Genomic DNA, 27,005 nt, shown 5'->3' on the forward strand with positions numbered 1-27,005 from the left:
AGCTGCTAACCCTTCCGATTTACCCGGAAACTTTCCGTTTCATAAATTGTCTTCCGATTTTCCGATTTATTTTTATTTCTTCCTATTTTTGACCAATATAACCTTCAGTACGGCCAATACTTTTCCCCTAGGGTAAAGGATGAATTCTTATGTGCTTGTGTAATTTACGAAGCCTCATTTTCAAGTATATTTATTTGAATTTTTAATTTGCGAGTGTTTCGTTCGTCGCCTTCGCGTGTTTCCCGCTCACCACAGCAGCGTGTCCGCTGTATACACCTGGGGATTCGGGACGAAAGAATGAGTTTGTTACTGTGTTGTTTGCGCGCTCTTGACATCGTTTCTGAGTGTAGTTTTGTTGGAGTCGTAGGCCACGTGTTTTTCCTTGCGTTTCTATACTATCCCCCTCTGTCAAAGTCGTATGTTAATAATGTATGGGACATATTGAATTGTTTTGGATGTGGTAGTTTCGCGTATTTAGGAGCATAATTTTAATGAGTTGAATGTTTTTAAGGGGGCTGTGTCCTTGTGTCGGTGACAGTTTCTGGAAATTTCTCTTCTCGATATGACCAAACAATATAACAAACTTTATCTTCAAGTGTTCAGAGATACCTATATATTTCCGTTAATTTACTGTCTGGTAAAGGAATCTGCTGTATATTCTCGCATAATTAACGCCCTTGCATAATTTACGCATCCCAATATTTTGGGTCCAGAATGCGTTAATTATCAGAGAGATGCGGTATTATACATTTTGTTGCGCGTGCCGGTGTGACATAAATATTATTATTTGTATGTGTCATACATGAGAATGATTAGGCACATTTTCTTGTAACCATTTTTATGTTTTCTTAGTTTTAAGATTTTAAACTTTATTGTCAATTCGTATTGTAACTGTAGATACGTATGCCTTTTATCCTGACCAATTTTCACCTGGACCGTGGTGGAATATATGTGATGAAATCCAAGAATTAAAAAATCTTCCTATTTTTCGTTTCTAAAAGTTGGCAGGTATGGTATTCAATTAGGCTTATGTGTAAACACGTCACTGAATTTCCTCTTGCTTGTTGAAAATCGCTGCTGATCGGAGCTTTTAATTTCCTATTTTGTGCTCATTGTATTAAAATGATTGTGACAGTTTTTGATCGAGAAAAGGAATTTGCATCGGAAGTATTTTACGTGTTTGACAAAACTAGAAAGATACTGATGTGCAAATACTGCAATCTGCGAATTGAGTGGCAGAGAAAGGACTCGTGCCTGAAACATATTAATAACAGAGTTTCAGAGTTTCATATAAGAAGAACAAGGAAAAGGCGCTAACGACGACAGGCATCAGAAGACAAGCTAGTCTCACAGACACTAGTTCAGCGGCAAAACGAGCGAAATACGATAAAGACGCATTCATTTTATCTACAACTCGAGCTTTTATGGAGGCAAATATTCCACTGGGAAAAGTTGATCATCTGAAGCTGAGAGAGTGGATGAAGAAATATATACCAGGTTTGTGCAATACTATAAATTTTTTCTGAGGAAGAGATGTGAGGTTATGTTTCTCTGATAACTTTGTACGGTTATTATAGTTTTCTTGTTTAATGATACTTAGGCCTAGATAATGCATGCTAGATCCCTCATTTACTTACAGTTATAAATCATTTAATTAATTCAAATGATGTCAAATAGCCCTCTAATATTAGGCCTATTGATTTTTTTAAGGTACTGGAGACTTGCCCACAGCTGGAAGACAGAGGAAAGGTTCTGTACCTCGAATCATCAAAGAGGAGGAGGAGGAGGAGGAAAGATTAAAAGGAGCTGTGAAAGATGAGAGAGTTTCAATTCTTTGTGATGAAACTACTGATAAAAAAAGGGCAATGTGTATTTATGATTCTGATAAAAGTGCTTAGTTGTGGTGATAGTACAGTTCAGAAGTTATTTATAGGGGGAGTGAAAGTTATTGCAAATGCTAATGCTACAGAATTTTCACAAGCAATTGTGAGTGTAATTCACAAACTTGAAATTCGGTACCAGAATGTAGTTTCTATAACTTCAGATTCACCACGTTACATTGGCAAGTGTATAAACACAATTAGGGTTCTAGTTTCAGAAGGGTTGGTACACACGCATTGCTGGGCTCATAAACTGAATTTGGTGGGCAGTGGAGCTTAGTGCTTTGAAGCAATGTGTTGACCAGGCGTGTTGGCCATGCAGTTAGGAGCACGCAAGTATGAGCTCGCATCCGGGAGATAGTGGGTTCGAACCCCACTGTCGGCAGCCCTGAAGATGGTTTTCCGTGGTTTCCCATTTTCACACCAGGCAAATGTTGAGGCTGTACCTTAATTAAGACCACGGCCGCTTCCTTCCCATTCCTAGGCCTTTCCTGTCTCATCGTCGCCATAAGACCTATCTGTGTCGGTGCAACGTTAAGCAACTAGCAAAAAAAAAAAAAAAAAAAAAAAAAGCAATGTGTTGTACGGGAAAAACACATCTTCCTTAATACACGAAAGAGAAAGCATGCATACATTCAATTCCTCAAGCAGAAATATGAAGGCAAACCCACTAAAGCTAAACTCTTCCCTATTCCTGTGATCACCAGGTGGAACACTCGTGGTTTAAAAGTGTTGAGTACCTTGGAGAATATCTTCATTATCTAGTAGACTTTGTTGAAACTATTGAAGACGAGAGTGTTGCTGTAAACTATTTCAAAGCCTTGACACCAAATGAAGTAACAAATATTCATTACCTAGCTGTTTTTCTTGTTGAGCATTGCTCAAAATGTTGTAACTTGCTGTTCACATTAGAGAGTTCCAACATGCCATTAATTCATGTACTTAAGTCTAAGCTTAGCGACCTTTCGAAGGGCTTTAAATTACTAGAGGACGCTTTTTTGAGACAAGCTCGGACAAACTTTCCAAACTACCAAAACCAATGCAGACACAATTAATATCTTTGTTTCAATCTGTAGGTAGAGCAAGCCTGAAAAACCTGAACCAGTTAATAGAGTTTGACACAGGAAAGTTTATCATTTCTTCTCTTGGTAAACTGTTTGATGCAAGAAGCATAATGGAAGGGGATTTAGAAAATGATGAACTCTCTCGTCTAATAAAGCAAATTCCCATCTTACGAGAACTTTCAACGTCAGAATACCTTCAACCATACACTGTGTTTAGGGATCTAGTTACTAGTTCATGTAGAGCAGGTAAAGATATTGATGTAATTGCCATTCTTCTTTCCCTGAAACCAGAATATGAGCATTTTGTGGAAGCTGCAGTGGAAGGCCTGTCAGTAATGTTGATAGTGAGAGGGCATTCTGAACGTATTGTAATGTAATGTCTGACAGAGATCGGCTCTGACTCCCAGTAATATGGAACTCATGGTATGTCTGTCTTTTTCAGACTAATATGTAAATTATATACTTAGGCTAGGCCATACTTGTTAGGGACAGCTGATACAATTTTTTCAAACTTCCATGTTTTGATATAATGTGTAATACTGTATTGTGTTTTAAGCAGAAGTGTAACTCATGTATTTATATGCTTATGCAAAAATACAACGTTGTTATACTTTTATAGATGAAATGTGGAAATAAAATTTAGCAAAATTATTGACGAAATAAAATAAAAGTAACTAAAAATATACCAAAAGAACTGTTAAAAAATGACAAAATTAGGCAAAAATTTTCAACACAAACAGGTGCCTCTAATAATCACATACTAGGCCTTTCCAAATTATAATTTTTGGAAGTTACTTCACAGTTCACACAACTGTTCAATTCTTTCACTGGCACACACATAGTAAATATGTCCCAAAGGGTCTGCAATTGTTAGTATATTATACCTTATCCACCATTAAATTCGTTGCATAATACGTACATACGTTGAAATCTTAACACTTCAAACCTAGTTTTAATCTTAACAGTAGGACTTCTATTTTAATTTTAAAGAAACACACCATCTTGTTTCTTTTCTATCACTTAAATAGCATTAATGGACAAAATCAAACGCAAACAGTGCAAGGAAGGATAGGAAAAAAGACAAAATTGGTGAACATATTTCTACCAGGATAAAAATATCCACATATTAAGTTATATAACTTTCAACTACAGTCAATTGACCTAGGACTACAGTATACCACTAAGTTAAAGAAATACCAGAAAGCAAATTAGGTATACAACCCAAATCAAAGTAGAATACATAGAAAATTAAAACGAATATGATACAACAGAACACACAAACCCCAGGAAAGATTCATTATATATGAGAAAAGTAGAATGAATATGATACAACGGAACACACAAACCCCAGGAATAGTACACTGAAAACAAGTCGCATAATCAGAAGGACTTATAGACACCATACTAGAATTGACATCAAGGACGAGTGCAAAGCTACATAAGGCTAAAGGATACCAGAAATCCCAACACACGCCTCGACACCATAGACAATACCAATTACACATTCACAACTACACAGGATTTCGCATACAATTCAGCCACCAAAACTTACCAATGGTTCAGCAGAACACAGTAAAAACATAATGATAGGGCACAAATCAAATATTCTTCACCAATTAATCGTCTTAATACCATCTTTGTAACACAATAGAAAGGGAGCAACCATGAACTCCAAGATAAACGCAGGATGAATTCACGATGCTTCGAATTATATGGGATTAAATTATCAATATTGGGTAAGTTAGAGAATGATAACATTTAAGTGAACAAATTTGGACAGAGCCATCAACATCACAAGTGCACCACCAAATCTAAGAAGGACTAGATGAGGATGACTAAAATTTGGGGGACCAGAGTGCAGAAAATTCTCAGAAAAATTTAGTTCATATTATATGACATCCACAGGAGTTTAAGAAAATTTACTTGTCTAAGCAAAACAATGAGAGAAAAGATCAAAGGAGATTCAGTAATCAATAGGGATGGTGGGTGCTAGCAATAGTTACTCAACAACAATCTTCACTTAATAACAATGCTAAGAACAAGATCTCGGTGTAAGGTCATCCACCTTTTACAATATCACTATCACCACGGATAACATTGGAAAGGTAAGTAATATCACAAGAAAGTAAGGAAAAACTCAGCAATGCTAAAAAACCTAAGGTTACAATAATTCAACACTTCACAGAATAAGGCAATAATATTTGTTATCAAGGATAGGTAACTGTGCCGCACCTCATTACCTTCATATCTTACTTTACTGATATCGCATTCCTTACGATGTCATAGATCTGTTAGTTGTGACTAGTTGGTATTCTCTACGCCTAACTTGACATGTAGTTCATCCCAATTAAGCAGATGGCACATCATGTAACGGAGGATTACCAAAGCATTTCTTTCTAGCCTATCTTTGAATCATGTGATCTCTGATCTGGGGACAATAACGGCTTGGATAAAAAAGATGGAGACGTTAGTCTACGAGATGATTTTCATCTCATATAAATGCATACCTGCCAACCCTTCCGATTTACCCGGAAACTTTCCGGTTTTTAACTCGTCTTCCGATTTTCCGATTTATTTTTACTTCTTCCGATTTTTTACTAATATAACCTCTAGTACCGCCAATACTCTTCCCCTTCGATGAAGGATAAATTCTTACGTACTTGTGTAATTTACGAAACCTTATTTTCAAGCGTATTTATTTGTTGCTTTATTTCGTGAGTGTTCCGTCCGTCGCCTCCGTGTATCGTGTTTCCCGCACACCACAACAGCGTGCGCGCTTTATGCAGCTGGGGATTCGGCAAGGTAGTTAGAGTAAGAGGTAGGGATCACGCGCAGGTCTCCCCACCAAGCTTGGCCGTCGATGACGTCACTTGAACCCTCAGCGCCTTGTCCTCTATATGAGGTAGGCTAATACACAGCTGTAAGCTATTCTGTTTTAGCCACAAGTTAGAGATAACTTCATTGATATTTTACCATCACCTAAGAAAATGCATTCCACGTCACTATTACAGTAGAGTGATAATAGGAGATAATAATAGGAGATCAAATACAGTGTGAATCCAGCAGCGTTTGTGAAGTATTTCGATCTGTATAAAAGGATGTACCAATGCTAAGACTGTGATAGCAGTGGAATGGCCATTCCATATGTTCATGTTCTCAACACCTATGATAACAATAATAAGGGGCTCTAATTGTTACAGACTCGAACATAAAGCTTGATGACTGCAAGAAATACGTCCGTTGTTACAAGCAGTATTGGGAAACTATATACACCGTCAACAACACAAACAGCAAATGTTAGGAAACTGTCCACAATACAAACAGTACAGTAAATGTTTTCCTGCAAGTGCCAAGAAATGACAAATTCCACGTTAACATTAGATAGGCCATATTCATGAGCCTGTATATCAACATTCTTAGCACTGGTTTCATATACAACATAATAAATTGCCTTTCATAAAAAAAAATAACGGGTATGTTATACACAAAGAATAATGCTGATATTAAAAAAATATATAACAAAACACACTTATCCATAGCATCAGTGGAATTTCTTTGCTTTTCTTCTTTCTTTATCGGTGTTGTATTAACAGAAACCCGGTCTCTTCAATGTCTTACTTTTGTTTAAAGCGTCCATTCGAATAAAAGAACGGCTTCTCACGAAGCAACTTGCAAGCTCATAAATTTCGGAGAATTTCTTTTTCAGGATATCCGTAAGGTTTGTGATGATGTTAGAACCCTCTTTCAGTTCTTTCCCGTGGTAAAATTGAAACTACCGAGCTCGATAGCTGTAGTCGCTTAAGTGCGGCCAGTATCCGGTATTCGGGAAATTGGGTTCGAACCCCACTGTCGGCAGCCCTGAAGATGGTTTTCCGTGGTTTCCCATTTTCACACCAGGCAAATGCTGGGGCTGTATCTTAATTAAGGCCACGGACGCTTCCTTCCCATATCTAGCCCTTTCCTGTCACATCGTCTCTATAGGACCTATCTGTGTCGGTGCGACGTAAAGCAACTTGCAAAAAAAAAAAAAAAAAAGATCTTTTTGAAATTTAATTTCCACCCCTTGTAGTTTGACCTGTTTTCTCTCCGCAATTACTTTCTATATCGAGGTTCTTCTTTATCCTAAAAGCTATATAGCCAGTGAAGTCTTCAAGCAGATCCTTGGTTTCACGACTCCCCTCGAGCTGTTTTACTAGATCTTCAAGGGCTTTAACGAACCTTTGCTCATCCTCCGATAAAAAATAGGATGTTGTGGGCTCAACGCTGGCTTTAGACTGGCACACGATATCCGAGTTTTGATCGAGTTCATCAGTACATATTTGGGCGTAATATTTCATAATCTTCCGGAGAACAGTTGGAATTTCTTATCGCCTTGGAAGCATTGAGGCTAGAAGCAATGATTTCACCTTTCGCGTCACAGCTGTCGGAAGAGGATCGTCATAAAGCCTTCCGAACCCTCGAAGCTGAGAAAGATAGCTTTCGATAATGTCTTGATTACTTCTGTCACCATTTATTTACGTCAGTGGTTTTAGGGAATTCATGAAAGTGTATGTTTCGTTCCTTCGCGTGCCTGCTATGACTTGTGCAGCCTTCAATGGCATGACAAAGCATACTGAAAAGTGTACATTATTACTGCTTTTTACGTTTTATCTCATAAAATAAACACACACGGTTTCTTATACACCACAGATATGTTACTATCGTGTATTATTAGCACCTAGCATCTGCGTGCACAGCAATTCTTACTCGAACTACCTCTACCTCACTCAGAGCAGATTCAACGCGAGGGTCCTGCGTGACGTCACAGCTCTGCTTTGCCACTGCGCACCTCTCTCGTGATCCCTACCTTGTATTCTACGTACCTTGGGGATTCGGGGCGACAATCGTCCCGCAAGCAAGAGGCCAGCGCGCGCTAGCGACTCAGTTAATCGGGACGAAAGAACGAGTTTATTGTGCTGTTCGCGCGCTGTTGACATCTTTTCTGTGCACAGTTTCGTCGGAGTGGTAGGCCATGTGTTTTTCCCCCTCTCTGTCAAAGTCGTTTGTTAATAATGTATGGGACATATTGAATTGTTTTGCATGTGGTAGTTTCGCGTATTTACAGTAAGTGCATAATTTTAATGAATTTAATGTTTTTAAGGGGGTTCTTGTCGGTGACAGTTTCTGGCATTTTCTTTTCTTGTTATGGCCAAAAAATATAACAAACGTTATCTCCAAGTGTTCAGAGATACCTATAAATTTCCGTTCATTTTACCATCTAAGGGAAACTACCGTATTTTTCGCGTAATTAACGCCCTTGCATAATTTACGCATCCCAATAATTTTGGGTCCAAAGTGGAGAAAAAGAAATGTTCACGTATTTGACGCACCCACAACTTCGAACATCCATCACTCAGCTCCGGATGCGTTTCGAAATAAAGATGCTAACTACTCAAGTAGCAGGCTTCCTATCGCGAAGCAGGCATTCCACACATAACTTGCTGTTATTAGCCGTCAGGAAATCCCACTGCACTAGTTTTACGAGTGTTTCGGGTACGGGACCTTCTTTGATCTCAAAATTGTTTGTCAGTACACAGTATTCCAGTAATACTGCATCATACAAACTCGCGGTGATCATTTACGTCGAAACATACGGGAATAGAGCAGCAGGCAGCAAGTATTCAGTGTCCAAATGAAACGTACGCTACCGCGGTAACAGAAGTGCACTTCAAGCGGCCAACAAGTCTCCCAAAGCATTTCGCGGACCAAAAAGCGGCAAGTTTCTGCAAGTAGAGGATTATCTGCTTAAATAGGCCTATATGATTTTGTTGGGCAATGTTGGATAAGCCGTTTCTCACGAAATGCTGTATTTAAAAGAATGAGAAATAGCCGCGGCACATGGAATCAGTGTCTCGGTTTTGAAGGTTAGCCGAGGCTTGATTAATTTTCTGAAGAGAAATGAACTTTCTCTTCGACGAAGAACAACATTATGCCAAAAAATGATGAATGATTTCAACCATTGTCATCGCTTTGTGATTGAGAAGCGTGAAATGAAGGAATATTTGATCTCCCTTTATAGGAACTGCACGTCAGACGCCAATCAGTTTCCGTACGCCACAAAGTCGAAGAATCGATGAGAAAGGAACATATAGTGTTATCGTGCGCGCTATCGAAAGCCAAAAACAACGATGTACTGCAATGCTTGCTGATGGCAGAAAGGTTACACTTTACACTAAAACGAAAAACAATGCCGAAAGCAAAATTTCCGCGAGTGATCCACGTTCGTATTCAACAGAAAGGATGGATGGACACTTCACTCGTACAAGATTAGATACGAACGGTTTGGGGTAATGTAGCAGGGTCCCTTCTTCGATGCCCGGCCCTTCTCGTGTTGGATAGTTTTCTTTTTTTTTTTCGGTATGCCATTCAGGTCGTATTTTCAGCTCGTAATGAGAAGAATATTTTCTAGTGTCGGTACTTGAAACCCACGTGTCTAACTTACCTGATGTACCCTATTTGACTTTTCAGAAAAAATCTCACGCCGGAATTTTACGCTGTATGACGATAATCGCAAATGAGTTGAACCAATTGTCTTTATATTATATTTGATGTATCTTTTAAACGTAAATGAATGATAAATAATTTGTAAAGATCTGAATTCCGTGAATAATTTACGCATCCGCAGTTTTCGCCTGTATTTTTCGTCCAAAAAGGGCGTTAAATACGCGAGAAAATATGGTATTATGGATTTTGTTGTGTGTGTCGGTGTGACATAAATATTATTATTCGCATGCAAGTGTCATAAATGAGAGTGATTAGGTACATTTTCTTGTAACCATTTTTATGTTTTCTTAGTTTAAGATTTTAAATTTAATGATCAATTCGCATTGTAACTGTAGGTATGTGTGTCTTTTATCCTGAGCTATTTTCACGTAGACTGTGGTGAAATATGCGTGATGAAATCCAAGAATTAAAAAATCTTCCTATTTTTGGGTTCTAAAAGTTGGCAGGTATGTAAATGGTATTTCAAAAAGATTCATACTTTACCTTGTATGGCTCTCTCAGTTCAGAGTCAATGAATATGATTACTTAGAATCAATGCAATTGATTTCTTCAATCTCCAGGTATTTATCCTTCCTTGGCTTGGCATAGTTATGCTGGTTTTGTTTACTGAGAGATCCCTGTTCTGTGTATTATTCTTTTATTTATTTGCTGCAGACTTTTTTCAGTGTCCTTCCTTTTTCTTCATGTCTACTTATTATGTTATTGTTCCTACATTGAGTGAAAGATAGCACTGATCTGATTGTTTTGTGTGCATGATGAGTTTGTTTGTGGTTTTTGATTGGAGACCTTTTATTTCTCTTCGGCTTTGACGTCTAGCTTGAGCTTATGCTCTGTAATATGGTTTAACACTGATGCTGTACGATTTATGTTCGCCTTGATATGCAATATGAATGCGTGCCATGCAGCGTGTAAGTTATTTTGGTTATGGTGTCGATTGGGTGAGCCAGGCCTATTTGCAGCGACCCAGATATCTGATCTGTGCTCTCAGATCAAGCTCATGAGCCATCGTCTGATTCTTGCCATGCGCACTTTCATTTTTCTTGTTTCATTTGACTCATGTTTATTTGTTTCCATAACTATGGCAACTCCTTTTTAACCTTCAAACGTTTGTGGTCTACCAGAGCACGCATTATCCTTCACATTGAAATCACCACGTTTAAATTGTCAAAACCATGTCTCACATGTTCTAATCGATGGAGCATGTTCACCATATGTTTCTACCAGCAAACAATGACTTTCCACAGCCTTTTTCTTTTGAAAAACACATGGTATATATTGCATGTCACAGCGCAGAGTTCGAACTCTCAGTCTGGTCCTGGGTTGTGGAATTCTTTCATAATTCCAATTAAGTTTTTTGAAGATTCAGTGTTCTTGGAGTTAGCAATGGTTCCAGATGCTCTTTTTCAGGCACTGATGTCGACATGATCACTGAACGATTCAACACAGACGCTAGTATTTGGCGGACTCAACTTGTGTGTGTTGGTAGGGTAATGACAGACGAACAAACTGACATGTGTCAAATTCATACGCTGCATACTGTTCGCTGGCGCCATCTGTTAGTGAAACTGGAAAAAACGTATGCATACACCTGGTATATTTTACACCCCAATTTGTGAGCTTGAATTTTCAGAGGGAAAGTGTTTTATATCTGTGTGAGAAAATATGGTAATAGCCTTGAATGAAGGTGTGAAGTTGTCCTTATCCTTCCATTGTTTTCAGATTTGTTAGCTATCAAACATTAATTTGAAGTAATTGTTAACAGTAACACAATCCAATTTGTGAACATACAAAAAGATAATATATAAGGTTGCTTCTTGTATGTTTTACAGACATTACTTCATAAAGTGTTCCATGATATCCTGGTGAGCAGCAGTTCTCGAGAAGCAATGCTGTCTTACCTGGCTACTTTGCTGCGGCATAATGAGAAGCGAGCCCAAATCCAAGTTGATGAGCGATCATTGGCTGGCGATGGCTTCATGCTCAACTTGTTGTCTGTGATGCAGCTGTTGGCTGTCAAGGTAACTCAGTGTGAAATTGAGAAGTTCATAAGGTTTTAAGAAGTTCTTTGAGGATTCAGTAATCTTGGAGTTAGCATAGTACCTTCTTGCTTTGTTATATATGATTTATTGCAGCTAATGGCCATTATTAATGATACAATAATAGGCGATAGACATGTGGTTATTTCTGTATACAGAACTTGGTCAGGGAGTGTCCTCTATTTTCACATCTTAACACATGATATATATTGCATGTCACATCACAGAGTTTGAACTCTCCTTCTGGTCCTGGGTTCTGGAATTCTATAATATCAATATAAAGGGTCCGTTATTGGACATTATAAATTTTCCAGCCAACCCATACCTGGTTGCCAGCGTTTCGCCCCAGTGTGCTAAGTTCGACTCATCGGTTGGTTAATAGCATACCCACCAAAACGCATGACTAGTGCATACCGTGGAAGCCACTGCGTAGGCTACTTGGAGCTACCGGCAGTGCCAATGCACTATGAGAGACTTTGTCTCATTACCAAAAATTGATGCCTGCCTGACCATCAGATGATATAGATGTTGATTCCCATAGGGAACCTGGAATATTTGTCTCGAATGAGTAAATTTATAATACCAATATAAATGGTCCATTATTGGACATTATAAATTTTCCAGTTAACTCATTCTTGGTTACCAGCATTTCGCCCCAGTGTGCCAATTTGGGCTCATCAGTTGGTAACTAGCGCGCCTACCACGGTGCATGGCTAGTGCATATAGTGGAGGTCACTGCGCAGGCTACTTTCAGAATCTGCAAATCCTATAGTGGAATCTGTGTACTGCTAGTCGAGTCATGAGATGGCGCATCTCGTAGTTGAGCTTCTTCCAGTCTTCTGAGGTCATGGCATCAGTACTGTAGAAGTCTAGCCAAATTGCAATTTTCTCCTGTCGCGGTTCGTTTGGCAGTTCGTTTTAGGTTGATATACAAGGCAGGGGCAGCTTCAGTCGAAGCTCCTCTGAGAGGAATGGTTCTCTTCTTAACTGATATACTGTGTGTGAAAGCACGTGCTCAGAAAGACCAGATGCTTTTTTGAGGTATGCTGCTTTCACTTCAATTTCCTCAGGCTGTTGACGTTGAGATGTTCTCATACAAGTTCTAGGCCGTATGTAGATATTGGTAATACTTTTGTATGGAAGAATTTTATTGGTGCTGCCGTAGACAGCTTGCTTATATTTTTTATGCCATGTATCGCTTTGCTTGAGTAGTCCTATCTCTGATGTATTGACTGAAGGTGTTTCCCTTAACACTAGAACAGTGGAAGGGGTCAAAATGACACTCGTCTTCAATTTTTCTTTAATAATGTGCGCACTCTTGTATCATTTCTCTTCAAATATCTTACATTGTTTTATCGTTCCGATTACGGTGATGTATTGCACCCCAAAATATTTACATTTTCATAGATTTTTGCTATGACGTAATCTGGACAGCGGTGGGGATTCATTTTGACCTCTGTACAATTTCTTATTACTACGCAGCAGTTTGCATTGTCAGACAACAGTGTGTACCCGGCCTGGATTATTAGTATTGTTTTGAGTTCTTACTGTCGGATGAGTGTTCCAGTTAGCGGGATTATTGTATTCATCTCGTCATTTAGAAAGTGTTCTTCTTATAGACGGCATGTTATGATCGTATTTCTACTGACGAGGTGTCTCGTATGCTAGAAAATTCAGGTGTTGAATCCGAAAGTGAACTATCCGATTCAGATGGTGATTTCTTGCTTGAGACAAGCGAGAATAGTAAGGATGAATATCATTATGATACAGAGGATAAATTATCTACAGGAGAAATCGAAAGTGCTAATCTGCCTCAAACTCGCCCCAAACATCTGAGTTAGGCGTTTCATCAACAAAGATGGTCGCCCGAGAAGCAATCGAGTGGAAGGTCTTGGATTTGAACTCTTCATATGGAAGGCAAGCTGCAATAAACATCCTGAAAGAGCGGGGAGATCCTACCACAGATGCTTACCGCAGAGTTCACTACTGTCATTAATGCCTTTCATCTCCTCTTTGATGAATCGATGCTTCGTCTAATGAATCAACACACAGAATCAAATGATCAGAAAGAACACAAGAACACGGACTGGACCGAGGAGATGTGGTCGACTAAATGTCTCAGAATTATACCACAAAGTCTGCATGCAGGAGGTGACCAATGCATGTCTTTTACAATACCCTAGACCTAACAGCTGTCAATGCTTGGGTCATTTACAAGTAAGTAAAGGATAGGAAGATAAAGCAGAAGTTCATCCTCCAGCTGGCAAGTGAAAGAACAAGACGGGACGAGCAAGGGAAACAACAACAACAACAACAATGGGAGGAAGAGGAGGAAGCTGTAGGACCATGTCAATTTAAAAAGCGGAAGAAATGTCAAGTTGGTCTGTGTAAAGGCAACAAATCTAGCGATTCATACAGCAAGTGTCTCAAAGCAGTGTGCGGAAAATGTGCACGAAAAGTAGAATTTGTGAGTGCAAAATGTGTTTAGGGTGTTTTTAATTTTCTTGAAGTATTTCTGAAAATTTATACAGTAAAACCTGATTACTTCATAGTCAGTGAGATGCAAAAATCGGACTTCAAATTACATGATTTCGAATTAACCGCCAAATTGTAATTCTAAGTATTCTAAGACCCGTTACTGCATGCAATTAACTGTGATTCACAGTTTAAACATTTCAAATGCCATAAAAGAGAAAAAAAAAAAATTTCCAAAATGTATCCATCCATCAAGGTGCATTTACAGTATTCAGATAATGCACTTAGATAACTCACCAGCAAACATAATCTCACACAATGAAATTTAAAGAAAAGAAAAAATGATTCAAAGAAGAGCAAGTACTGTACTGGAAAAGCCATTGGCAGCGAACTTGCATAAGGAATGTGTACTCACTGTACACATCAGTACAACCAAACAACAATCTACCACAAGTAGTTTTTAATTCTCTAATCTAATAAAACAAAGCACGTTAGATACAAAAACACCCATTAGGAATGCAAAATCCCATTTTTTAATCTTCCATTGTAATTTGGTCACCGGTATACTGTATATGTGGAGTGGTAGAGAGAGTAGAATGATCAAGACTGAGGTGCTATGGGCATGTGAAGAGAATGGAACAATAATCAGTGATCAGTGATCTACAACTCAATCCAAGATTAAATTGAACAAGGGGAATGATGATGATGATGATGATAAATTCAATTTGCCTGGAATTATTTTTTAATATATTTTTAATATTCAGAATATCCAGTCCATCGTAGCATAATAATGTCACCGAGTGAGTGGGCCAACTGGTTAGGGTCATGTAGCTCTGAGCGTACATTCAGGAGATGGTTGGTTCGAATCCCAATGTCGGCAGCCCTGAAAAATGGTTTTCTATGGTTTCCCGTTTCCACACCAGGCAAATATTGGGGCTGAGCCTTAAGTAAGGCCACGGCCACTACCTTCCCAATCCTAGTCCTTTCCCATGCTTGTGTCATCAGAAATCTTCAATGTGTTGGTACAACACTAAAACCACTACAATAATAATGTCTGAAAGTATTTACTTCATATTAATCTTCAATTCCTCACTTTAAGTAGTTTGTTTTTATTCTGAAACTGTTGCTGGTATTTCAGAAATCTACTAGATGTTCTATGTTTTTCAGGTGAAACTGGATAAGGTGGATCCTTACTACCCTTTTCACCCTTCTTGCATGATAGAAGTGAAGAATGATACTAGACTGAAGTTTACTTCACAGGAGTCCGCATCATGGCTGGATGATCTCAGTAAGTACTGTCGCTTACCTTAGAGATAGCTTATTACAGAGTTTAGGTAACCACACAAAGCATTTCAGAGGCTGCTTACTGCCAGTTCATCTGTCTCCCATGCATGACTAGCTCTGGAAGGAAGGAGGAAAAAAAAAAAGAAAGAAAGAAAGAAAAAGATAAATGTTTAGAATTCACTTTTTACAAAATATTCTAGAACTGCTGTCCTTCACCGTGTATGCACCACCGACGTGTACAGATGAAGTTTCTGTTTACTCATCACAATTTGTCTCCAGAAAACAATTATGTGACATATATTTTGTTTGGTTAGGAAGGAATCCATTCTCTTCAGCGTTGTCTTACAGTAGTTAATATAACTGTCAAAACAGGAAATATAATTCTTAAGCCTCTTTTATACTAGGACACTGGTGTTGCCACCAAAAATCATGTATAGACTAATTTTAAGATGTTGTCAACAAGTGAGAATATTCTTTTTCTAGTTCTGCTTACAAAAAAGAAAACGGAATGTTCTACACTCTGTATGGTAAACATTGTGCAGTTGTTAGTAAATTTTCTAATTATTTCAAATTTCAAGATCTTTTTTAGCTTTTAATGTACATCAAAGAAGACATAACAGTGTTCATACAAGAATGAAGAAAAGTTTTACACCAGAGGAGAAATTGGTCGTCATGTAAACACAACTGAAAACAAAAAAACTATTTTGAGAACAACAGGAGTGGAATTGATTGAGGAATAAGCAGGAAGGGAGGCGGGAATGGGTCGCAACCAGTTGTCGCCACCAGTGTCCTAGTATGATAGGCTACATTTGAGGCATATGTCCTGAGATACCGTTGGTGTTCCAAACGGTTGCCGGGCTCATCCATCAGCCGGACACCAGTGTCCCTAATATAATAAGCTCTATATAACACAATGCCCATGTTAACAGGTGTCACCATCAGAGATCTAATATAATAGGGTCCTAAGAGCACTACAATATACATGTTAAAAAAAAAAGAAAAAAAAAAAGAAAGCATTAGTAACAGAATGACATGTTTTGTTTTGCACGAACATATTTTGTTTCAGCCCTTTCCCAGTGTATGGGTTTGATCTGTACATTCTTTCAGTTTTTCCCACAGATAAGTCACAAGGGCTGAGGTCAGATTAGTGGGTTGATTATTATGTGACCTCTAATAACTTTATACATTTGAAACTGGTTAGGACATCCCTCTTTAGCGTGTTTCCCCGGTTACATACATACATACATACATACATACATACATACATACATACATACATTATCATTATAGACTGTTATGCCTTTCAGCGTTCAGTCTGCAAGCCTCTTAGAATTTACTAAACGTCGCCACAATCCTCGATTTACAACTAGTGTTGTGGCCTCATTTAGTTCTATACCTCTTATCTTTAAATCGTTAGAAACCGAGTCTAACCATCGTCGTCTTGGTCTACCTCTACTTCTCTTACCCTCCATAACAGAGTCCATTATTCTCCTAGGTAACCTATCCTCCTCCATTCGCCTCACATGACCCCACCACCGAAGCCGGTTTATGTGTACAGTACAGCTTCATCCATCGAGTTCATTCCTAAATTAGCCTTTATCTCCTCATTCCGAGTACCATCCTGCCATTGTTCCCACCTGTTTGTACCAGCAATCATTCTTGCTACTTTCATGTCTGTTACTTCTAACTTATGAATAAGATATCCTGAGTCCACCCAGCTTTCGCTCCCGTAAAGCAAAGTTGGTCTGAAAACAGACCGATGTAAAGATAGTTTCGTTTGGGAGCTCACTTCCTTCTTACAGAATACTGTTGATCGCAACTGCGAGCTCACTGCATTAGCTTTACTACACCTTGATTCAATCTCACTTACTATATTACCATCCTGGGAGAACACACAACCTAAATACTTGAAATTATCTACCTGTTCTAGCTTTGTATCACCAATCTGACATTCAATTCTGTTGAATTTCTTACCTACTGACATCAATTTAGTCTTCGAGAGGCTAATTTTCATACCCGGTTATTACGTCATTATTCCTACGTCCCAGTTCATGTCGTATTATCTTAAATACATGCTAAAGAAACCGGGATTGCACATTTATGTCACTCTTTAGTACATTCATAACTCCCACCATAAGGAATTTAGTGTTTCGGGCCAAGTTGCGCGCACAACTCTCCAGCCACAGCTGGCGTGCGTAAGGATTTGGCAGAGAACTTAATTTCACGGCTGCAGACTACCCAGGCAACATAGCGCGCTAGCGTGTTGGCCTACAGCTAGTTGCCTTGGCTACAGGTAGCATGAGTTCCAAGCCAGTCTTTGCTGTGGTTGTTTGGGTAGCACAACAGTACCTCGTCGGAGTGTTGTTTCTTTATCTTGGTGCTTGATTTTCATTTGTAAGTGAATAGTATACCTTATTCAGTTAGGCCTACTGTACGTACATATACAGTTGACGTGTAGCGCTTATCTTTACGTTGAATTAGGCCTATTGTACTTAAACATAGGACTAGCGGTTTGCAAGACATTAAGTTATGGAGAAGAAGAAAGCTAGACAGTTCACCAACAAGGAAAAATTATAGTTTATCGAGAAAGTGGATGCTAATCCACACATGAAACATGTGCAGATTGTCCGGTTGTTGGACATTCCTACGACAACTTTAAATACAATAGTAAGATGTATGAAGACAGGAGGAGATGGCGAGCGCTTGTACACCACACCCGGGAAACTGTAGTTGGGAAATTATGATTATGATGATGATGATGATGATGATGATGATGATGATGATGATGATGATGATGATGATGATGATGATGAGTAAGCAACTGCAAGATGATTGAAGGTGCTGGCAGGAGGAAATTAGCCAAATGAAATGTGTCCATAAAAGCCAGTTTCCGACATTAGAAGATGTTCTGGCAAACTGGTTCAAACAAGCTCAGGCTTCGAATATTCCTATTGATGGAGAATTGATTCAGGCCAAGGCATCACATTTAGCTGCCAAAATGGGATTCCATAACTTCAAGGCGTCTAATGGATGGCTTGAAGGGTTTAAAAAAAAGAATAAATTTTCATATAAATCCATCCATGGGGAGGCTGCTAGTGTCAATATCAATACTGTCTAGTCTTGGAGAGATATGACACTGTCAGAAATCTTAAAGAACTATAGCCCTGATGATGTTTTTAATGCAGATGAAGCTGGGTTATTTTTCCAGCTTCTTCCTGATAAAACGTATGCGTTCAAGTGTGAGAAATGCCATGGAGGTAAAGAGAGACCGACAATGCTGTTATGCTGCAATGAGAGCGGTACAGAGAAATTGATGCCACTCGTAATAGGGAAGTGGAAGAATCCACACAGTTTTCAGAATGTGCGTACCTTTCCATGCCAGTACACAGCGAATATCAATGTTTGAATGACGTCATCGATTTTTGAGAACTTCTTTGTGATCACTTGATGCCAGAATGGGAGTGCGGCAGAGGAAAATCACATTCGTTGACCGCTGTGCCATGCACCCAGTTGACACATCTTATTTGAGAAATGTACGTGTAGTGTTTCTTCCCGCGAACTGTACAAGCCATCTCCAACCGCTGGACCAGGGCATCATCTGATTGTGAAGAAGAAATATAGAAAGATTCTCGTGCAGAAGAGATTGGCATTCCTGGAAACAGCTTCACATAAAATTACAATTCTGGATGCCATGCATTTCTTATAAGACTACAGTTCGAAACTGTTTCCGCAAAGCGGGCTTCGTTCATTCAGCAACTGGTGACATTTCGTTGGAAATTATGGAAAGCACTGATGATCTACACTAGTGTCCAAAAGTTAAGCTTATGTTACGAGTAAACAGGGCAACAGGAAATAGACCGCAAATCGCATAACATATGCACCTACCAACCTTACGTGTTCGCTCGGTATAGGAAAGGAGTGTTCCCTGTGTTGACTAGTGGAGTAACCACAAGGTAAACACAGCCAGTGCCTGCACCCCATATTCCTTCAGTCGTGTTTGCCCTGTTATAGTGTGTGGAGTGTAGCCTCGTGATGAATGTGACAACATAATGTCACGACGACGCTATTTGGACCCTGTTTTGCAGGGTAGAATACTCGGCTGCCTGGAAGCAGTCCAGACACAGACCGAAGTTGCCATATCCTTGAATGTACCACAAAGTGTCATTTCCAGGCTTTGGAGACTATTTTGAGACACAGATGTTAGTCGTAGGCCAGTACCAGGTCGACCAAGGGTAACCACCCCAAAGGGGACCGATATCTGGCCTTAACCGCCCAACGAAATTGGAGTGCACCTGCAAGACAGTTGTCAGCGGAGCTTGCAGCTCTCTCAGAGGTTGCCGTTTCCCGGCAAACTGTGTACCAGAGGCTCAGAACAGCAGGGCTGTTTGCCAGACATCCAGCAGTGTGCGTCCCGCTCACTCCAACACAGAGACGGAGGCCTGTTTACTGTGGAGCCCTCAACATCGAAAATGGACCATGAATAAATGGAGGCATGTGCTCTTCACAGATGAATCCCACTTCAGTTTGCAGAACGATTCTCGTCGCACATTAATCTGAAGAGAACCGGGTAGCCGATACAACCACAGGAACATCGTGGAACGGGACCAGTATGGTGGTGGTGTCATGCTGAATGGGTTTCATGTTGAATGGCCGTACGGACCTGCACATCTTCATGGGTGGTCCGAGGAACACTGTTAACGCTCAGAGATACAGGGATGAGGTACTGAGACCATATGTTCGACTCCACAGAGGTGCAGTTGGTCCAGATTTCCTCTTAATGGACGATAATGCCCGAACGCACCGCGCTGCTCTGGTGGATTAATTTCTGGCTGGGGAAGACATTCGTCACATGAACTGGCCAGCGAGGTCTTCGGATCTGAATCCTACATAACATGCATTGGTGAGGACCATCCAAGACCTTCGAATTGCACTTTTGAAAGAATGGGATCGACTGCCACAAGAGCTCCTGGACCATCTGCTAGAGAGCATGCCACATCGCTGCGAATTGTGTGTGGCCGTTAGGGGTAACTATACACCCTGTTAGCAGCATATTTTATTTTGGAAGACATTGCCAAGTTCTGTTAGTTGTTGTCAAATGTGCACCTTAGCTATCAGAACCTTTCCGACACTGTTTTTTTTTTTTTTTTTTGGACAAGTTGTGTGACATATGGTGTGTGAGTCAGCTTCCTTTAGTTCAGCAGTCCGTCTGACATTCCTATCGGGCAGTATGGCCTTGTTTAGTGATTATGCTTAACTTTTGGACACTAGTGTAGATGAGAATGTCATCAGCTTGGGACACACGAGGACAACATGAATTTTGCTGCATATGTTGAATGTGATGACAATGTTGCCACCTGCGAAGTGCAGGCGATAGATGAAATTCATGAACAGCCGATGATTGACAAAGACAGTAATGAGCAAAAACCCGAGGATGAAAATAAAACTGAGGAGACATGCCCAGCAGTACCAACACATTCAGCAGCGGTAGAAACTATGAACATAGTACGGCGTTATGTATTAAGTTTTGTCGTGAGTGACAGTGTAATGGATTGCGTTACCAAACTCGATACTGTTGTATATAATTTGGAACGAAAGAAAAAGCAGTCTACATTAGATATATTTCTTACATGCAAGTGATGACATGTAAGTTACTCTGTGTATTTTTAAACATGTGTTGGTTTATTCTGAATCAAATTCTTGACAATTTTTGTACATTTTAAATTTTTTATTCAAATATGGTCGCATAGTTCACATTTCTAAGAACGTTTTTTTCCTTTATATTTTACTGTGTTGGTGTTCTTTAAATGTATTATTTCTTTATTCATTTCATTCATTATAATTGTAAACACTTGTTGCTTTGCCTTTATCATTATTTTTACCTTCAAACCTAACTTTTAAGTTTAATAGCATCATTTTTTAGCATGTTTCCTGTTTATAATTTTTTTCTCTCAGTCCCAATGAAAATGTCCTAGCTAGTTTTGACTCTTTAACCCATTGCCAAGTATCCCTGGAACCATGTGTACGTTTTCTCTTCATCTTCTGTCTCATTATAGAAAGGCTGCAGTACTTTGGTAAGGTATGATAGTTAATAGTTTTTCATTTTTAAAATTGGTCCTAAAGCGAAGTTTGCACAAATAGCACACTTTAGTGTAATGAATCAAATCAGACCAACTGGGTAATACCTTAATATTCATTATATCTCCTCAGAAGGGTCAGGAGTGATGTGATATTGGTGTTTACCTACATTGTGGTGACGTTATATGCATAATGACCTAGTTGAGCCTGGAGAGCTAGCCTGGTTCGCTACAAGAGACTAAGAGATTCAGTGTAGAGGGCTGGACAGTCTGTAGTCGGAAGGTTAGTACAATGGTTGCTCAAATGAAACCAAGACTTAAATATGAGCGTCATTATTCGAAGAAAGAGAACATTTTGTATGCGCCAGTGGATTGGTATGTCTATCAGGAATAAATCTGGTATTGTTGGATATTGTTAGTATGCTATTTGTACAGGCAGAAGCAAAACATTGCTATGGTTTTACCATGAATTCATCCGGAATTGCCCAGCATCAGTTACTCAGTTTATGGTGGTAGATGATGTCCACAAAGCAGACATTTACTATCATATGAAGGACGTGTATCATGGTGTACATTATTCAGGTGATATTCAGAATTTAAACATGGATAAACTGATGATGATGATGATCAAGTGCCATCAAGTCGACGTTGACTCCTGGATAAGCTCGGACATGTCAAACCCAGCTCAGGGACAGGGGGCAGCCTGGTGAGTAAAAAGCAATCAAAGGATGCCGGTTCGCAAGCAGTGGCGAGTTCTAGATACCATTGAAGAATGGTTCTGGTGCCAACTACAGACTTTTACTTGGAGGATCTGTTACCAAGTGGATAGCTGGGACACTTGCTTGAACCAACAGGGTAACAAAATCTAGGTAGTTATGTCGCCCATACATCACTCTTTACTTCCTGTACGTTCACATATTTGAAACAAAAAACCAATACAGCAACTTATAAAAGGCTGAGTTTCAGTTGGGGAACCCTTACATGTAGATTAATTGGAAGAGTGAGTTGGGATAGAAGAAGGCAGGCCTTTCAAACTAGAGCACTCGGTGCTGGGGCGCACGAGCACTGCACTCAGCAGCACCGTTCCCCTCCTTCCCCACCTACTCCACGCAGTGGTCGGTGCAGGTGTGCATAAGAAACAGTACATTCATTCTCACTCTTGTGCGTGTCATTCTCAGTAGAATCTATTCGATAGAACAGGCAGCAGAGCAGTTCGTTTCTCCGTAGTTAAAAACATCGTTTAATCCTTCATGGGTGGATTCATATTTTGTTGTCAATACCAAAAGGAAAGCCAAGTCATTTTAAGCGTAAAGTCTTCAACCATTCAACGACTCTACCACAATAAACATGCTTCAGCCTACGATGACATTGTTGGCGCAGCAAGAACTGAACAAATTGGGTGCAGCAAGAACTGAACAAATTGCTAAGTTAAAATCAGAATTGCCAAGTTTTTCAGAGGTAAGTAATAACTTACTCATTAGGAATTTTTTTACATGTAATTTAGGAGATTTGTTTTCGTTTTTGGGTTTGTATCTCTGCGAACCATGTGACCTTGCCGCGGTGGGGAGGCTTGCGTGTCCCAATGATGCAGATAGCCGAGCCGCAGGTGCAACCATATCGGATGGGTATCTGTTGAGAGACCAGACTAACGAATGGTTCATCGAAAGGGGGGTAGCAGCCTTTCGGTTGTTGCAAGGGCGGCAGTCTAGATGATTGACTGATACGGCCTTGTAATAATACTCAACATGGCTTAGCTGTGTTGATACTGCTACACGGCTGAAAGCAACGGGAAACTACAGCCGTAACCACCTCCCGAGGACATGCAGCTCTCTCTGTATGAAAGATGTACTGATGATGGCTTCCTCCCGGGTAAAATATTCCGGAGGTAAACTAGTCCCCCATTCGGATCTCCGGGTGGGGACTACACGAGAGGGGGCGATCATCAGGAAGATGGATACTGACATTCTGCGAGTCGGAGCGTGGAATGTTAGGAGTTTGAATCGTTGTGGTAGGTTAGAGAATCTGAAAAGGGAGATGGATAGGCTAAAGTTAGATGTAGTTGGTATAAGTGAAGTACGTTGGCAGGAAGAACAGGATTTTTGGTCAGGCGACTACCGAATTATCAACACGAAATCAAACAGGGGTAATGCAGGAGTTGGTTTAATAATGAATAAGAAAATAGGGCAGCGGATAAGCTACTACGACCAGCATAGTGAAAGAATTATTGTTGCCAAGATAGACACCAAACCAATGCCCACCACAATAGTGCAGGTCTATATGCCTACTAGTTCAGCGGATGATGAAGAAATTGAAAGAATATATGAGGAGATAGAAGATTTAATACAATATGTCAAAGGTGACGAGAATCTAATTGTGATGGGAGACTGGAACGCAGTGGTAGGCCAAGGAAGAGAAGGTAGCACAGTAGGAGAATTTGGATTGGGACAAAGGAACGAAAGAGGAAGTCGGCTGGTTGAATTCTGCACTGACCATAATTTAGTCCTCGCCAATACTTGGTTCAAACACCACAAACGACGGCTGTATACGTGGACGAGACCTGGAGACACTGGAAGGTATCAAATAGACTTCATTATGATTAGGCAGAGATTCAGAAACCAGGTGTTGGATTGCAAAACTTTCCCAGGAGCAGACGTGGACTCTGACCACAACTTGTTGGTCATGAAATGCCATCTGAAGTTGAAGAAATTGAAGAAAGGAAAGAATGCAAAAAGATGGGATCTAGACAAGTTGAAAGAAAAGAGTGTGATGGATCGTTTCAAGGAACATGTTGCACAAGGACTAAATGATAAGGCCGAAAGAAACACAGTAGAGGAAGAGTGGAGAGTCATGAAAAATGAAGTCAGTAGGGTTGCTGAAGAAATGTTAGGAAGGAAGAAAAGATCAACTAAGAATCAGTGGATAACTCAGGAGATACTAGACCTGATTGATGAACGACGGAAATACAAGAATGCTAGAAATGAAGAGGGCAGAAAAGAATACAGGCGATTAAAGAATCAAGTGGATAGAAAGTGCAAGGTAGCTAAGGAAGAATGGCTGAAGGAGAAGTGCAAGGATGTCGAAGGCTGTATGGTCCTGGGAAAGGTAGATGCGGCATACAGGAAAATCAAGGAAACCCTTGGAGAAAGGAAATCTAGGTGCATGAATATTAAGAGCTCAGATGGAAAGCCACTTCTAGGGAAAGAAGACAAAGCAGAAAGATGGCAGGAGCATATCCAACAGTTGTATCAAGGTAACGATGTAGATAATTTCGTTCTGGAACATGAAGAGGCTGTTGATGCTGATGAAATGGGAGACCCAATTTTGAGGTCAGAGTTTGACAGAGCTGTGAGTGACCTAAATAGGAACAAGGCACCTGGAATTGATGATATTCCCTCTGAATTACTGACTGCCTTAGGAGAAACCAGCATGGTAAGGTTATTTCATTTAGTGTGCAAGATGTATGAAACAGGAGAAGTCCCATCCGATTTTCGGCAGAATGTTGTTATACCTATTCCCAAGAAAGCCGGTGCTGACAGGTGTGAAAACTACCGCACTATTAGTTTAGTATCTCATGCCTGCAAAATTTTAACACGTATTATTTACAGAAGAATGGAAAAACAAGTTGAAGCTGAGTTGGGGGAAGATCAATTTGGCTTCAGAAGAAATGTAGGAACACGTGAAGCAATCCTGACTTTACGTCTGATCTTAGAGGATCGAATCAAGAAGGACAAGCCCACGTACATGGCATTCGTAGATCTAGAAAAGGCATTCGATAATGTTGATTGGACCAGGCTATTTATGATTCTGAAGATGATAGGGATCAGATACCGAGAACGAAGAATTATCTACAACCTGTATAAAAATCAGTCTGCAGTGATAAGAATCGAGGGCTTTGAAAAAGAAGCAGCAATCCAGAAAGGAGTGAGGCAAGGCTGCAGTTTGTCCCCTCTCCTTTTCAATGTTTACATAGAACAGGCAGTAAAGGAAATCAAAGAGAAATTTGGAAAGGGAATCACAGTCCAAGGAGAGGAAATCAAAACCTTGAGATTTGCCGATGATATTGTTATTTTATCTGAGACTGCAGAAGATCTCGAAGTTGCTGAATGGTATGGATGAAGTCTTAGGTAAGGAGTACAAGATGAAAATAAATAAGTCCAAAACAAAAGTAATGGAGTGCAGTCGAACGAAGGCAGGTGATATAGGAAATATTAGATTAGGAAACGAAGTCTTAAAGGAAGTAGATGAATATTGTTACTTGGGTAGTAAAATAACCAACGATGGCAGAAGTAAGGAGGACATAAAATGCAGACTAGCACAAGCAAGGAAGAGCTTTCTTAAGAAAAGAAATTTGCTCACTTCAAACATTGATATCGGAATTAGAAAGATGTTTTTGAAGACTTTTGTGTGGAGCGTGGCATTGTATGGAAGTGAAACATGGACGATAACTAGCTCAGAAAGAAAGAGAATAGAAGCTTTTGAAATGTGGTGTTATAGAAGAATGCTGAAGGTGAGATGGATAGATCGAATCACGAATGAAGAGATACTGAATCGAATTGGTGAGAGGAGATCGATTTGGCTAAATTTGACGAGAAGAAGAGATAGAATGATAGGACACATCTTAAGACACCCAGGACTTGTTCAGTTGGTTTTTGAAGGAAGTGTAGGTGGCAAGAACGGTAGGGGTAGACCAAGGTATGAATATGACAAACAGATTAGAGCAGATGTAGGATGCAATAGTTACGTAGAAATGAAAAGGTTAGCACAGGATAGGGTGGCATGGAGAGCTGCATCAAACCAGTCTATGGACTGATGACTCAAACAACAACATTATTATGAACTGTTTAGAATTAGATTTAATGTACTGCTAAGAAAAGACAAAGATAATTATTTTATCTTCCTGTCCCACAGATACTTGAACCCAAGACTTAAGAGGGCACAGTTCGAGCAAGTTATATTGTTGCTCTGAAAATTGCAAAAAGTGGGCGACCCTTTACTGATGGTAAATTTGTAAAAGAACGTTTAATAGAGTGCTCAGAAATATTGTGTCCATATGCTATGGTCCACTTTGAAGACGATAAGCTTGTCAAAACAAACCATCTCTCGTCGTGTACAGGAACTTGGTGCCAACCTGAAAGAGCAGTTTACCGAGTTCGATAGCTGCAGTCGCTTAAGTGTGGCCAGTATCCAGTAATTGGGAGATAGTGGGTTCGAACCCCACTGTCGGCAGCCCTGAATGTGGTTTTCCCTTTCCTATCCAATCGCCGTCACCATAAGGCCTATCTGTGTCGGTGCGACGTAAAGAAAAAAAAAAGAGCAGTTGCGAAGCAAATGTGGCACTTTCGAGAAGTACTAGATTGCTCTCAATGAGACTACTGACAAATGTGACGCGGCACCGCTATCTATTTTCGTCAGGGGAATCTGAGAAGATTTCTCTATAACTGAAGAACTACTGGACATTATTCTCCTCAAAGATACTACCAAGGCACAGATATATTTGCAGCTCTTGAAGACTCAGTGAACGACATGGGCTTATCACTTGAAAATCAGTGTAGTGTCTCTACTGATGGAGCACCGGTGATCTCTGCGGATGGGCAAGGTTTTACAGGCCGCATCAAAGTGAAGGTGCGCGATGCTGGGTTACCTCCAATA

The 27,005-nt window shown here is 39.9% G+C and overlaps 1 protein-coding gene across 2 annotated transcripts in view; it reads left to right on the forward strand.

The window, feature by feature from the left end:
- Ube4B (Ubiquitination factor E4B) overlaps positions 1-27,005 on the forward strand; it is a 287,660-nt gene that overhangs the window by 109,569 nt on the left and 151,086 nt on the right. For both annotated transcript variants that reach the window (XM_067136402.2, XM_067136403.2), the window contains exons 9-10: positions 11,317-11,505; positions 15,166-15,286. In XM_067136402.2, the coding sequence (XP_066992503.2) occupies positions 11,317-11,505; positions 15,166-15,286 (310 nt within the window). The remainder of the gene's footprint in view (positions 1-11,316; positions 11,506-15,165; positions 15,287-27,005) is intronic.

The sequence above is a fragment of the Anabrus simplex genome, chromosome 1 (genome assembly GCF_040414725.1).
Source record: "Anabrus simplex isolate iqAnaSimp1 chromosome 1, ASM4041472v1, whole genome shotgun sequence".
In the NCBI taxonomy this organism is placed as follows: Eukaryota; Metazoa; Arthropoda; class Insecta; order Orthoptera; family Tettigoniidae; genus Anabrus; species Anabrus simplex.